At 36.9% G+C, this 12,988-nt stretch overlaps 1 protein-coding gene across 1 annotated transcript in view; it reads left to right on the forward strand.

The window, feature by feature from the left end:
- AIDA (axin interactor, dorsalization associated) overlaps nt 1–12,988 on the forward strand; it is a 44,149-nt gene that overhangs the window by 19,358 nt on the left and 11,803 nt on the right. Inside the window, 2 exon segments of the mRNA NM_001132174.1 lie at nt 5,329–5,392; nt 5,951–6,057. Of these exon segments, the coding sequence (NP_001125646.1) occupies nt 5,329–5,392; nt 5,951–6,057 (171 nt within the window).

The raw sequence follows: 12,988 nt of genomic DNA on the forward strand, positions 1-12,988 counted from the left end.
TCATGTCTGAAATTCATACTGGTTGTGAAAATACATTTAATTTGCTTATAATCCTCAGTCACATACTACTTCTTACTCAGACATATCTCTTCATGACCCTGTAAAATTCCCTTCCATAAATTCATCCTTCAAAGTCCCTCAGATGTCCCATCTTTCTCTGTTTCCCTAGCCATATTGAACTCGGCTTCCTATCTTTTATAGTAACGCTTTTTATATCCATCTTCATTGTTTGCCCTGTATTTGTTTCACTCCTCAGAGAGATTGTGAATAACCTTTGTATTTTTCCCACAGAGCCTAATTCAGTGCTTTGTACGTAATATGGGCATGGCAAATTTTGTTACATTGAATAGAATTGAATGTCTTTAGGGAAACTTCTCATAATTAAGAAATAATCTTTCAGATGGGAACAGTTACCCATTTTGCCTACCACAAAAATGAAACAAGTCAGTGGCAAAGAGAACACATGTTGATATTTGTGTGTGTGTCATTTCTAGAGTGTAAGCTTCAGGAGGGTGGCAGGTCCATGCTCCGTGAGAGCAGGCTGGGAGTGCAGAATTTTTACTAGTCCCCACGTCTGCCATTCAGAGGTCCTCAGTGTGTAGAGTCTACTGAATGAGCCAGTGAGTCTCCAACCCATGATGTACTTTGTGTTCATTTAATACCTTCTGTGAAATTATAAACTCACCTCTCCCCTTCTCCGCATCCTCCTAAAGTATAATTAGTAGTACTAGTGGAAGGAAAACCCTATGTAAAGTTTAAGGTAAATCCTGTTTTTAAAGGCATTAGAATCACTGTTATTCTATAGCTGATGAAAATGGAAACCTATCCCACAGAAAATGAGAAAGGATCTGTTTTTCCTTCCAAAATTATCCACATAAATTAAGTATTTGATACACTCTACATTTGTAAAAACAAAATAATGAAAGGTTATTATGCCAAAACAAGCATTTCCTTTTCAAAGCACTGATACCTAAGAAAAGAAAATACTGTTTAATTCTTCCATTACAATACAAATGGAAGATATTCCTAGTAACTGATACAGTTTTCAACTTTTTTATTGGTGTTTTATACAAATGTAAAGGTTGATTTTTTCCCCATTTTATTATTAAAATATTACTATGTGTTTTTGTTTCTGATATGAATGACACATGGTCTTTTTTGTCACCTGTTCCCCTTTCCCATTCTTGGTATCTAATACAATATTATGTTAGTGATTAATTGATATTTATTGAGTTGAATTAATCATTTACTCACAATGAGCTATCATGTATGAAGTTTAGAAAGGATGTTCTTATAATTTTTTCTAAAAACAGTGCTTTTTAGTGAGATCTGAAATGCAGGGATTCTAGTCGGCTAAATAGTGGTAGAGAACGAGTTATATATAATGTAGGTTTATACTTGTACTTTAAATTTTTCTATGTAATTTCATGATTTTAATTCTGACAACAGACTCTGAAGGAAATGTTCTCATTGTAGAATTGAGGAAACTGAGATTCAGAGTGGCTATGTGAATGTTCAAGTCATTGGCATAATTCTTGGGCTAGGATTTGATTTCAAACCTTCTAACTTTCATCTTCTGCCACTTCTGCCTTGCTTATCAAACTTCTGCTATACAGTTGATTCTATTCCTTGAACAAGCCTGACTAGTTTCTGCCTCAGAGCCTTTGTTGTTGCTCCAGGCTGTTTGCTAATCCCTGGAAAGCCCTTTCCCTACAGCTGCCTGCAGATGGTTCCTGTCATCCTAGGTCGTGGCTCAGATGTCTTCTAATAATTTGGTTTTGAAAGGCTTACCCTGTCTACCTTAGCTAAAGTTTTCCCTCTTCTCTACTTAATCCATTTACACACTTATCCTGTTTGTGTCCTTTATAACACTAATCACAGTTACATTATCTTACTTGTTGGCTTATTGCTTTTTCTGATGAGAGTCTGAGATCCATATATGAGGGCAAAGACTCTCTGTCTTGATCACTGTTCTCTTTAGCACCTAAATCAGTGACTGGAACATTATAGGCACTGAATCCATATTTGTTGAGAAGAAGAAAGAGAATGAATGAGAATCTAGACACCAGCGTCAGAGTTCTTTCTCACTGGAGGGTTTGGTATAGATTACATAGATAAGAATGAATATACTATGGATTATGTATAAAAGATTATATATATAAGAAGGTATAGATTATATGTATGAAGAGTATAGATTATATATAAGATCATATACATATAAACATAAAGATTTGTATATATGTAAGAAGAAGATGAAGGAATGTTGGAGTAAGTCATGGAATTGCAACATGCAGTCTCTGGATTTCCTCCTTTGGGATGCCAATATGCCACACCCATTTTAGCTCTAAACTGCAGGACTCCAAAATTAAAGATTGAATAAATTGAGTACAAAATCATGGAAGCCTTTTAGGTCTTCCAGTTAATGTCATGAATTCACTTTAATGTAATCACGAGTAGTTACTGGGCACCCATAAAGCCAGAAACGAAACTGAGTTACATACATATCCTTCAGAGGTAGCTAGAATTGTAAGATGCCTCTCTTTAAGTTTACATGCCAGAATGTAATCATTGAAATATAGATTGGTCACAGCCAGAACACAGCAGGTGGTCCCATATTGTTTGAAGTCTTCTCTTCAGGATGAACCCCTCTTTGTGAATGTGTGTATATAAATATGGAAGTACATGTGTATATATACAATCATTTGTCACTTAATGACAGGGATGCACTCAAGGAAATACATCCTTAGGTGATTTTGTTGTGTAAGCATCATAGAGTACACTTACACAAACCTAGATAGTATAGCCTATATGGTATAGCCTATTGCTCCTAGGCTACAAACCTCTACAACCTGTTACTGTACTGAATACTGTAGGCAATTGTAACACAGTGGTAAGTTTTTATGTATGTAACCTATCCGAACATAGTAGAAAAAGGATAGTAAAAATACATATAAAAGATAATAAATGATATGCCTTTATAGGGTACTTACTATGAATGGAGCTTGCAGGACTGCAAGTTGCTCTGGGTGAGTCAGTGAGTGAGTGATAAATGGATATGAAGGCCTAGGACATTATTGTACACTACCGTAGACTTTATAAACACTGTACAATTAGGCTAAACTAAATTTATTGTAAAAATTATCCTGTCTTTAATAACAAATTAACCTTAGTTTACTGTATATAAACTTTATTAACTTAAACTTTTTAAAACTTTTAGACTCTTTTGTAATACCATTTAGCTTAAAATACAAACACTTTGTACAGCTGTACAAATATATATGTGTGTGTGTGTGCATATATATGTGTATATATGTATATATGTGTGTATATATGTATATATGTGTGTGTATATATTTATACGTATATACACGTATATATATATACACACACGTATATATATATACACACACGTATATATATATACACACATGTATATATATATAGACACACACACACATATATATATATATATATATATATATACACACACGTATATATATATTTTTTTTTTTCTTGAGACAGCTTTTGAGACAGTCTGGCTCTGTTGACCAGGCTGGAGTGCAGTGGCATGATGTCCGCTCATTGCAACCTCCATCTCCTGGGTTCAAGCAATTCTCATGACTCAGCCTCCGGAGTAGCTGGAATTACAGGCGTGTGCCACCAGGCCTGGCTAATTTTTTAATATTTTTAGTAGAGATGGGGTTTCGCTGTGTTGGCCAGGCTGGTCTCAAACTCCTGTCTGCCAGGGATCCATCTGCCTCAGCCTCCCAAAGTGCTGGGATTACAGGTGTGAACCAATGCGCCAGCCACAATAACATTTTTTCCTTATGTCCTTATTCTATAAGTGTTTTCTATTTTAATTTTTGTTTGTTTTTACTTTTTAAACTTTTTTTTAACAACTAAGAAACACACACACACATTAGCTTAGGCCTACACGGGGTCAGGATCATCAATATCACTGTCTTCCACCTCCACATCTTGTCCCACTGTAAGGTCTTCCAGGGCAGTAACACACATGGAGCTGTCATCTCCTATGATAACAATGCCTTCTTCTGATACCTCCTGAAGGACCTGCCTGAGGCTGTTTTATAATTAACTTTTTCTGGGGGGAGGCTGAGGCAGGCAATCACCTGAGGTCAGGAGTTCGAGACCAGCCTGGGCAACATGGCGAAACTCCGTCTCTATAAAAATACAAAAATTAGCCAGGTGTGGTGGCTCATGCTTGTAATCCTAGCTACTCTGGAAGCTAAGGCAGGAGAATCGCTTGAACCTGGGAGGCAGAGGTTGCAGTGAGCCGAGATCATGCCAATGCACTCTAGCCTGGGTGACGGAGCGCGATTCTGTCTCAAAAAAAAAAAAAAAAAAAAAAAAATTAACTTTTTTTAAGTAAGTAGAAGAAGTACACTCTAAAATAATGACAAAAAATATAGTAAGTACAGTAAGTTCCATGTAAACAATATACTATAAAAAGTATAGTATATACTAGGCAGTTGAAATTTTTCAGCTCCATTGTAATCTTATGGGACCACTGTCATGTATGTGGTCTGTCGCTGACTGAAACATTATTATGTGGTGCATGACTGATTATAATACTTTTTTAAGACTCAGAATGCCAGGACTCAGTATAATAAATTTTATCATAAAAGAAATATGAGAATTATAACCTTGCTGCTACAAACTACCAGTTTAATGGCATTGAGAGGAAATCTCAGGACAGAGAATAAAATGTATTCATGTATCTCTAACTGGGCATCTTTTATACAACGTTTTTTTGGAAACAGAGTATCATTCTTGCAATGGCGTGATCATGGCTCACTGCAGCCTTGACCTCCCAGGCTCAAGTGATTCTCCTACCTCAGCCTCCTGAGTAGCTGGGACCACAGGCCTGTGCCACCATGCCTGGCTAATTTTTATTTTTATTTTGTAGAGACAGGATTCTCCCTGTGTTGCCCAGGCTCAAATCTTTTAATTAAACTACTATAGGGAGGAGGCGTTCTCTTTTTCTGGTACCCCATGTCTCACCTAGGAACTTGTAGATAGGATTCATTTTCTGTGAGGGCTCTGAGACTCTGGAACTTACTCTTCTCTTCTTGGAGATCTGACATTACTCTGAAGATACTGGTACCTAGAGTATATCATGGATATTTTAATTTTGCTAAGACTTCAGTGGACAAATGTACTGTGTAGCTCTCAAATGGTGGTAAGGCTGGGAATTTAAATATATATATTAATATGCACAATAAAATTGATTAAAAATTAATCATTTAAGATATAATTTTTGATTTTGCTTCATGGAAGAATTCATGTTTCTTTATCTTCTTATTCTAGTCCTAAAGAATATTCTTACATATAATAAAGAATTCCCATTTGATGTTCAGCCTGTCCCATTAAGGTAAAAGAAACATTTATATTTATTTTCTTATTTTATTTTATACCTCTCTTTCAGATATTTCTGGGTTTTCTTAAATATCAACTTTGGTATTATTGATATCATTGACATCAACAATGATAACAGTATATCAGCATTTTATTTTATTTTAGTATTATTATTTTTTTGAGATGCAGTCTTGCTTTGTCACCCAGGCTGGCGTGCAATGGCGCTATCTCGGCTCACTGCAACCTCTGCCTCCTGGGTTCAAGCAATTCTCCTGCCTCAGCCTCCCAAGTAACTGGGATTATAGGTGCACGGTGCCACGCCCAGCTAATTTTTTTGTATTTTAGTAGAGACGGGATTTCACCGTGTTGCCCAGGCTGGTCTCGAACTCCTGAGCTCAGGCAGTCTACCCGCCTCGGCCTCCAAACGTGCTAGTATTACAAGCATGAGCCACCACACCCGGCCTATCAGCATTTTTTTATGTCAGCATCTTGCCTGGGAAACGAGTATCTGTGAGGCTTCACTAGTATATTTAGTTTTGCAGTTTGTTGTTTTTTCTGCCCTTTTTTTGTGTAGAAGAATTTTGGCACCTGGTGAAGAAGAGAATTTGGAATTTGAAGAAGATGAAGAAGAAGGTGGTGCTGGAGCAGGGTCTCCTGATTCTTTTCCTGCTAGAGTTCCCGGTAGGTATCACTTATTAAAAATAAACATTACTTAACTGCAACCAAAGTCAGGGTGTTTGAAACTTACTTGGTATTTGCTAGTGGGGCAGTACAACCACTCTAAAGCTCATGCTAATCTTAGGCAAATTTTATTGGCAGTAGCTATTTCATAAGTATGGTGTGAAGTTATCTTACTATCTGTATCAGGGGTCCTCAGGACCATCCCCATGTTCAGTGATTCACTAGGACGACTCACAAGGCTCACTATGTAGTTGTATTCATAGCTAGGATTCATTACAAGGGAACACAAGAACAAAATCAGCAAACAGAAAAGGCATGTGTGCAAAGTCTGGAGGAAACCAGATGCAAGCTTTCAAGAATCCCCTTCCAGGAGAGTCACATAAGACGTGCTTAATTTCCCGTGCAACAAGTTGTGACAACATATGTGAAATGCACAATGTTGTCTACCAGAGAAGCTCTTTAGAGTCAGTGCCCAAAGCTTTTATTGGGGACTGATTATGTGGGTACCTTCTGCCTGACACAGACCAAAATTCCAGACTACAGAGGAAACAAGATGTTTAGCACAAACCATATTGTTTACACAGTTTAGGCACAGTGACCATTCTTATCAGGGAATGGTGGGAACCCTCCCCAAATCCAAGATCCCAGATGCCAGCCATGGGCTGACCTTGCAAGGACGTTTTCTAAGAATAACAGTCTTAGGCCTGCTATGTTAATTCTTTTCTGTATACTGTCATAAGTACTTTTTTTGTTTTGTTTTGTTTTGTTTTGAGACAGAGTCTCGTTCTGTCACCTAAGCTGGAGTGCAGTGGCACCATCTCGGCTCACAGCAAACTCCGCCTCCCAGGTTTCAAGCAATTCTCGTATCTCACCCTCCCAAGTAGCTGGGATTATAGGCCCATGCCACCACACCCGGCTAATTTTTGTATTTTTAGTAGAGACAGGGTTTCACCATGTTGGCCAGGCTGGTCTCGAACTCCTGACCTCAGGTGATCCACCTGCCTCAGCCTCTCACAGTGCTGGGATTACAGGCATGAGCCATTGCGCCCGGCCATAAGTACTTCTTTAATTAATCAAATTGTGGTGGTTAAAAGTGGACCCATGGGAGTGGATATTGAACAATTGCCCTTTCTTCCCCATCTTGTTTTAGGGAAGCAAAGAATATATGGAAATTATTTCTGGAAGCTCTCCATGAGTATCTTCCCTCCCTGTAAATAACCTTGGCAAGCACCCTGGGTAAATTTCTTGCCTCTCCCAATTACTGCTTTACTCTGTTCTGTTCTTATAAAGTACAGTTTTTATTTCTGATAAACTAGTTTACTTTAGGAAGTATAGCAATCTGCTATAATACTGTGATGCATTTTAGAAGAGATTCTAGAAGCTTTCCATTATAGTTAAATACAATCTGTGTGCTGTTCAGATAGCTTTCTTCATAATTAATATTCCAGTATTTTGAATACTCCTTGAAGAGCAGTCATTTAGAGTAGGAACAATATAGGCTTGGACCAACAGATAACTGGGCTTTTGAGTCTGGGCTCTGCCAATCACTAGTTGAGTGACTTTGCTCCTGTGTCTTAAACCAATCTGAACTTCTGTTTCTTTATAAAATGGGATAATGATAGTGCCTAACTCATAAGGTTACTGTGAAGATTAACAAGATACTAAGTGTAAACCATTTAGCATTGTATTGTTTATATGCTGAATATTAGTGGTGGCTGTTACCCTTATCATCATCTCTACATGGGGATAACAGTAGCTACACTGCAGGGTTATTGGAAACATTGCAGGCACTATTAATGGTAGCTCTTATTGTTAATAATGTTTCTTTGGTACAAGGGCATTATTTCCAATTTACTTTGCTTTATGAAGATAGAGCTATATTTTTCTTGCTTTTATAGGGTATTTCAAGATTGCCAAGATGGTGAGATATTTTGCTGTTTCACTGACTTGATAATTTTTATTGCCTTTTCAAACCACATACTGTAATTGGTATAGCTTCCAGTTCTATAAATTTCTATCTGATTTGGTTGTTTTCCTGCTTACTGTACTTCTGTATCAAACAAGAAGCAGATGATGTAAATCATGAAGTGGGCAGATTAAGGTCTTCATGGGGTTCAGGTTGCTAAGTTGAAAAGGAACTTCTACCATAAATTAAATCCATTTGCTATGTAAGATAAAGCCCAAACTGAATTTGTATTCTGATATAGCATTGTGATATTTCATTTCAGAGATACAAATGCCTTACTGAACCCTTCTAGTCCCTGAATTTTTTTCCCCTTAAAAGAAAGAGTATGTATGGTTTAATTAGCTATATTTGGTTTGGGATCATATTGTTCAGGGCCTGTGTTATTGAAAAATAACTTGTAAAATTATATTCATTGAAAATGTAATTGAAATAGCAAGATGATACTTAACTTTTAATTATAGAGCAAGAAAAAGTTTCTTGTTACCCAAAGGGAACCCAAAATTTAAAATCAGTTTTACTAGGATATTTACATATATGAAATTCACTTGGCTGGGCGCAGTGGCTCACGCCTATAATTCCAAAACTTTGGGAGGCCGAGGCAGGTGAATCACCTGAGGTCAGGAGTTTGAGACCAGCCTGGACAACTTGGTGAAACCCCGTCTCTACTAAAAATACAAAAATTAGCCAGGCGTGGTGGTGGGCACCTGAAATCTCAGCTACTTGGGAAGCTGAGGCAGGAGAATTGCTGGAACCTGGGAGGCGGAGGTGCTGTGAGCTAAGGTTGTGCCATTGTACTCCAACCCAGGCTAACAACAGCCAGACTCCGTCTCAAAAAAAAAAAAGAAATTCATTCTTTTTAATATGTACCTTTAATGAGTTTTGACCAACTCATATACTAACCAGTACCACTGTTAAGATAATGAGGTGTGAGGGTATGATGTATGGTATGTAGATACAGTATGACCAAGAATAATTTTTTTCTGATTTAAAATTTAAAATTAAAAACTTTTTAGCCAGCCTTTCATGAAAATAAAAAAAAGGTAGTCAAGCTTACTTACCTTTCTTGATATTAATCTCCTTACTTTCTTTTCAAAATTTTTAAATTTTATAAGACAAACGTGTTTATGTTATATAATTGGCCTAGCCAAAATGGGAGTTAACTTTTCTAAAGATAGTCTTGGTAGATTTCATTTAAATAGAAAGTATAAGCTTATAGCCTATTATTTATAACCTAAAAATTTACTGATAGTCTTGAATAGTAAAGCTATAAAATGATAAACCAAAGCAATATAACTTTAAAAATAGCTAAGACACAACTTTACACAAGACTTTTAAAAACATTTTCTTATTAAGTAACATGATCCAAGCTCAAATAGTCGTAGCAGTTTCAGAATTATTATACATAGGTACTGGTTCTTCATCTCTTACGTAGGCTTATGTAATCATAAAACATTATTTTTGAAACTCAAAGAATGAAATTTACTTATTTAATGTCAAACCTGTATTTGTTTTCTGCTGCATAACTATTCAATTCTGAGTTGAACTTGAAAGATAAGAAAACATGGATTTTATTTTCCGCTGAAATGAAGCAGTTTCTTTTCTTGCTAACACACATGTAAGAAAGTCAAAAACTGTAGCAAATGTTCATTGCTTTCCTGTGACTATCAGGGCATTCCTTTTTTGTGGAAATCCAGAACATGTTTAGGGGCCAAGCAGTTAATATCATCTGAAGTGTATGGTTTTGTTTACAAACAACTTTAATCAGGTATAGCTTTAATTCAACAGACCTACATACAATATTATTTCAATGATAATGGCCCCTAAGATTTTGTCAAACTTTTAAAATAATTTCAAAATGAACAAACTTATAATTTCAAAGCCTTTCTCTTAAAAGCTTGAGGAACCCATGTTCCTCAACTGCTAATCAATTGCTAGCTAAAATAAATTGCATATGTGTTTTAATATTTTACAATGATTTCTATCTCTAAATGTAACTCAGCAATTCAAACAAATAAATGGTATCACCATGACCTGTTATCTATGTGCAATGCAAATTGCAAAGATTTTCTATTGCCAGATTTTCAAGACACATTTCATGTGTTATCTTCCATCTACCAAATATTGTAGCCAATTTGAGCAGTATCTTTATCTTAAATTGTGTTAAAAATTATCTCAAAATAATGCAAAGCATTATCAAGTATGTATATTTTTATTATGTTTTGGCAGCACAAAGAAATATATACTCAAAAAAAATTTGGATGACTGAGAAAATCAGATACATACCAGATATGCAAATTTAATTACAAGTATGATAAGTTAAAAATGGTGGAAACTAGCAATGCATATATTATCATGGGTATATATATTATCATATGTATATATTATGATATGATAATGTTGAGTTTGCATTTTAGACACCTGATTGAATTCTGTCCTAAAAGTGTGGATAAAAAATTATGTACTCTTTGTACATGACATTTAATTTTCAAAGCACCAAGGCAACATAAGGACTGACCTCTCATTGAAGTACCAGTGCCTGTGACAAGCATCTGTAAAATATCATATAAAAATCAAATAAACTTAATAAGCAAATTCAAATCACAATGTTTTCAGAAGATACAATCCTTAGTAATTTTCTGAGAAGGCATTGCCTCTTTAACGTTCTGGTCTAGGTGGTGATATACTACTATTTTAGAACAAACACCATCATGCTATTTGCCCTTTTGGACCAATAGAAAAATTTTCCTTTTGTGGTGGTATATGATGTGAACAATAGCAATTTTTTTAAAAGCAGAAATAATAAGATAAAAAAGGAAATGGCAGCCTTCCTCTTCTCTGTGTGAGGACAGGGTCTTAAAGGATTTCACTGACTTCAAGTTCCTTTCATGTAACCCCAGACTCCTCATCCATTCATAGTCTGGTTCTCCGTAATCTCCATTGTCCAGAGTGCCTTTGGCCACACACAGAACTAGTCAATGTGAGAAGATCCTACTCCTTGCTGGGATCTCCATTTTTATCAGCTTCCTCTTGGAACAGAGAAGTTGTAAGTGAGGGGCCTCAGATGTTCCTCTGCTTTTCTCTGTACCACCTGTAGGAGGGAGAGTGGTACTGATTGCTGGACACCTTGGTGGTCATCTGGGGATTCACATGGCCAGCATGGCCAGAGGACTTGCTTGCACAGTCCACATCTCTTCCCCACGGTGGCAGTGGCTATAACACACTCTTCTGAGAGCCTGCCCTGTTGCTAGGTTAGACACTTGTACAGTTTTCAAAACATTCTTTTTTTTTTCTTTTTTTTGAGACAGAGTCTCGCTCTGTCGCCCAGGCTGGAGTGCAATGGTACAATTTCAGCTCACTGCAACCTCTGCCTCCCAGGTTCAAGCAATTCTCCTGCGTCAGCCTCCCAAGTAGCTTCGATTACAGTCATGCACTACCACACCGGCTAATTTTTGTATTTTTAGTGCAAGCAGAGTTTCACCATGTTGGCCAGGCTGATCTCAAACTCCTCACCTCAGGTAATCCACCCACCTTGGCCTCCCAAAGTGCTGGGATTACAGGTGTAAGCCACCATGCTCGGCCAATTTTCAAAACATTCTTGAGTGAACTGGTCTTTGTTGAATAAACTTAGCCATTTCTCTGATACCTAGAACCACTTTTCATTTTATTTGTGAGAATTTTGACAGCAGCACCTCAGTGAAGAAAGCCATGAGTTGACAGTGTCAGCGTTTTCTGTTTTGACACCACAGTGTATAGCCCACGGCAGTTCCTCAGAGGTACACGTGAGGACAGGGCATGAAATCCAGCTTGGCGTTTGCTTGTTTGGGGACTTCACAGCAGAAACAGTTTTCTTGAGTTCACCATCATTTATAGACCTTACAAATGCTATAGCATGTCATTTATTGGTAAAATTTTTAGACTCAATAGAGAAGCTATTTTTTTTATAGTTTATCACAAAACCTCTTCAGGATATGAAAAGTCATCTCTGTCCACTTATTGCGCGGTTTTTGAATGGAGCCTTTTAAATTTCTTATACTGTATCTTGTGCTAGAAACGTCTTGTAATTTCACATGCAGGCATTATGAGATCCTTGCCCACTGTGTGACTTTTCTTCCTCTGGGCATTAAGCTCTGCTACTAAGTAATTTCCTTGAGCCTTTTTTAGCTGAACATTACTTTAAAAAAAAAACAAAAAACTTTACTCTATTTTAAATGGCCATTAGGATATCAAAATAATCTGTGTCTTTACTTATCAATGGTTGTGACTTGTAGTTGCGATTTTTCGATTTTGTTGGATCCGTCGCAGCATTGATAAAGTGTTTTTCACAGATGATGCAACTTGGAAATTATCCATCCAGGTACAACCTTATTAATAAGTAGGTCTCATCATTAAATGGACTTTTTTGTTTTTCCCAGTGCACTAGTGCAGTGAAATGATTCAGAAGCTTGAAATTCATTGTTTTTACTTAGGGAGAATTGTCTCTATGCTTAGGCTTAGAACCTTCCTCTCCTAGCTCATACTTCTTCTTTAGAAATCACATTGAATTGAAAAATTTCCTCCAGTTTTCTTTGCTACAAGTAGAGCATGTTTGCTTCAGCTGTTGGTGCGTAAGGGAAGGTTGGGGCAGGTAAAGCTGAAGAGGCTGACATCAGACTGCTGTATATACAGAGCTCATCAGCTACCAGTGGCTTCCCCTGTCTCCTGAAAAAAAAAAAAAAATTAAATGGACCAAGTCAAATGAACATTATCTTAACTGCTTACTGCCATATGAGGCTCAAAGACCTATAATAAAATTGCTATAGGGCTGCATAGTCTCTTTCCATCACTGTGAACCTGCATTGCTCAGTGCACAAAGCCCATTGCAGGGGCTGCAGATGGTGTAGTATTATCCTAGTATTTTATTGTCTTTAGTGCATATTTAAAGGCAGTGCATTGATAGAAATCACTCTCTTGCGTGGAGCTCCTAGT

This window comes from Pongo abelii, chromosome 1 (assembly GCF_028885655.2).
Source record: "Pongo abelii isolate AG06213 chromosome 1, NHGRI_mPonAbe1-v2.0_pri, whole genome shotgun sequence".
Classification (NCBI taxonomy): domain Eukaryota; kingdom Metazoa; phylum Chordata; class Mammalia; order Primates; family Hominidae; genus Pongo; species Pongo abelii.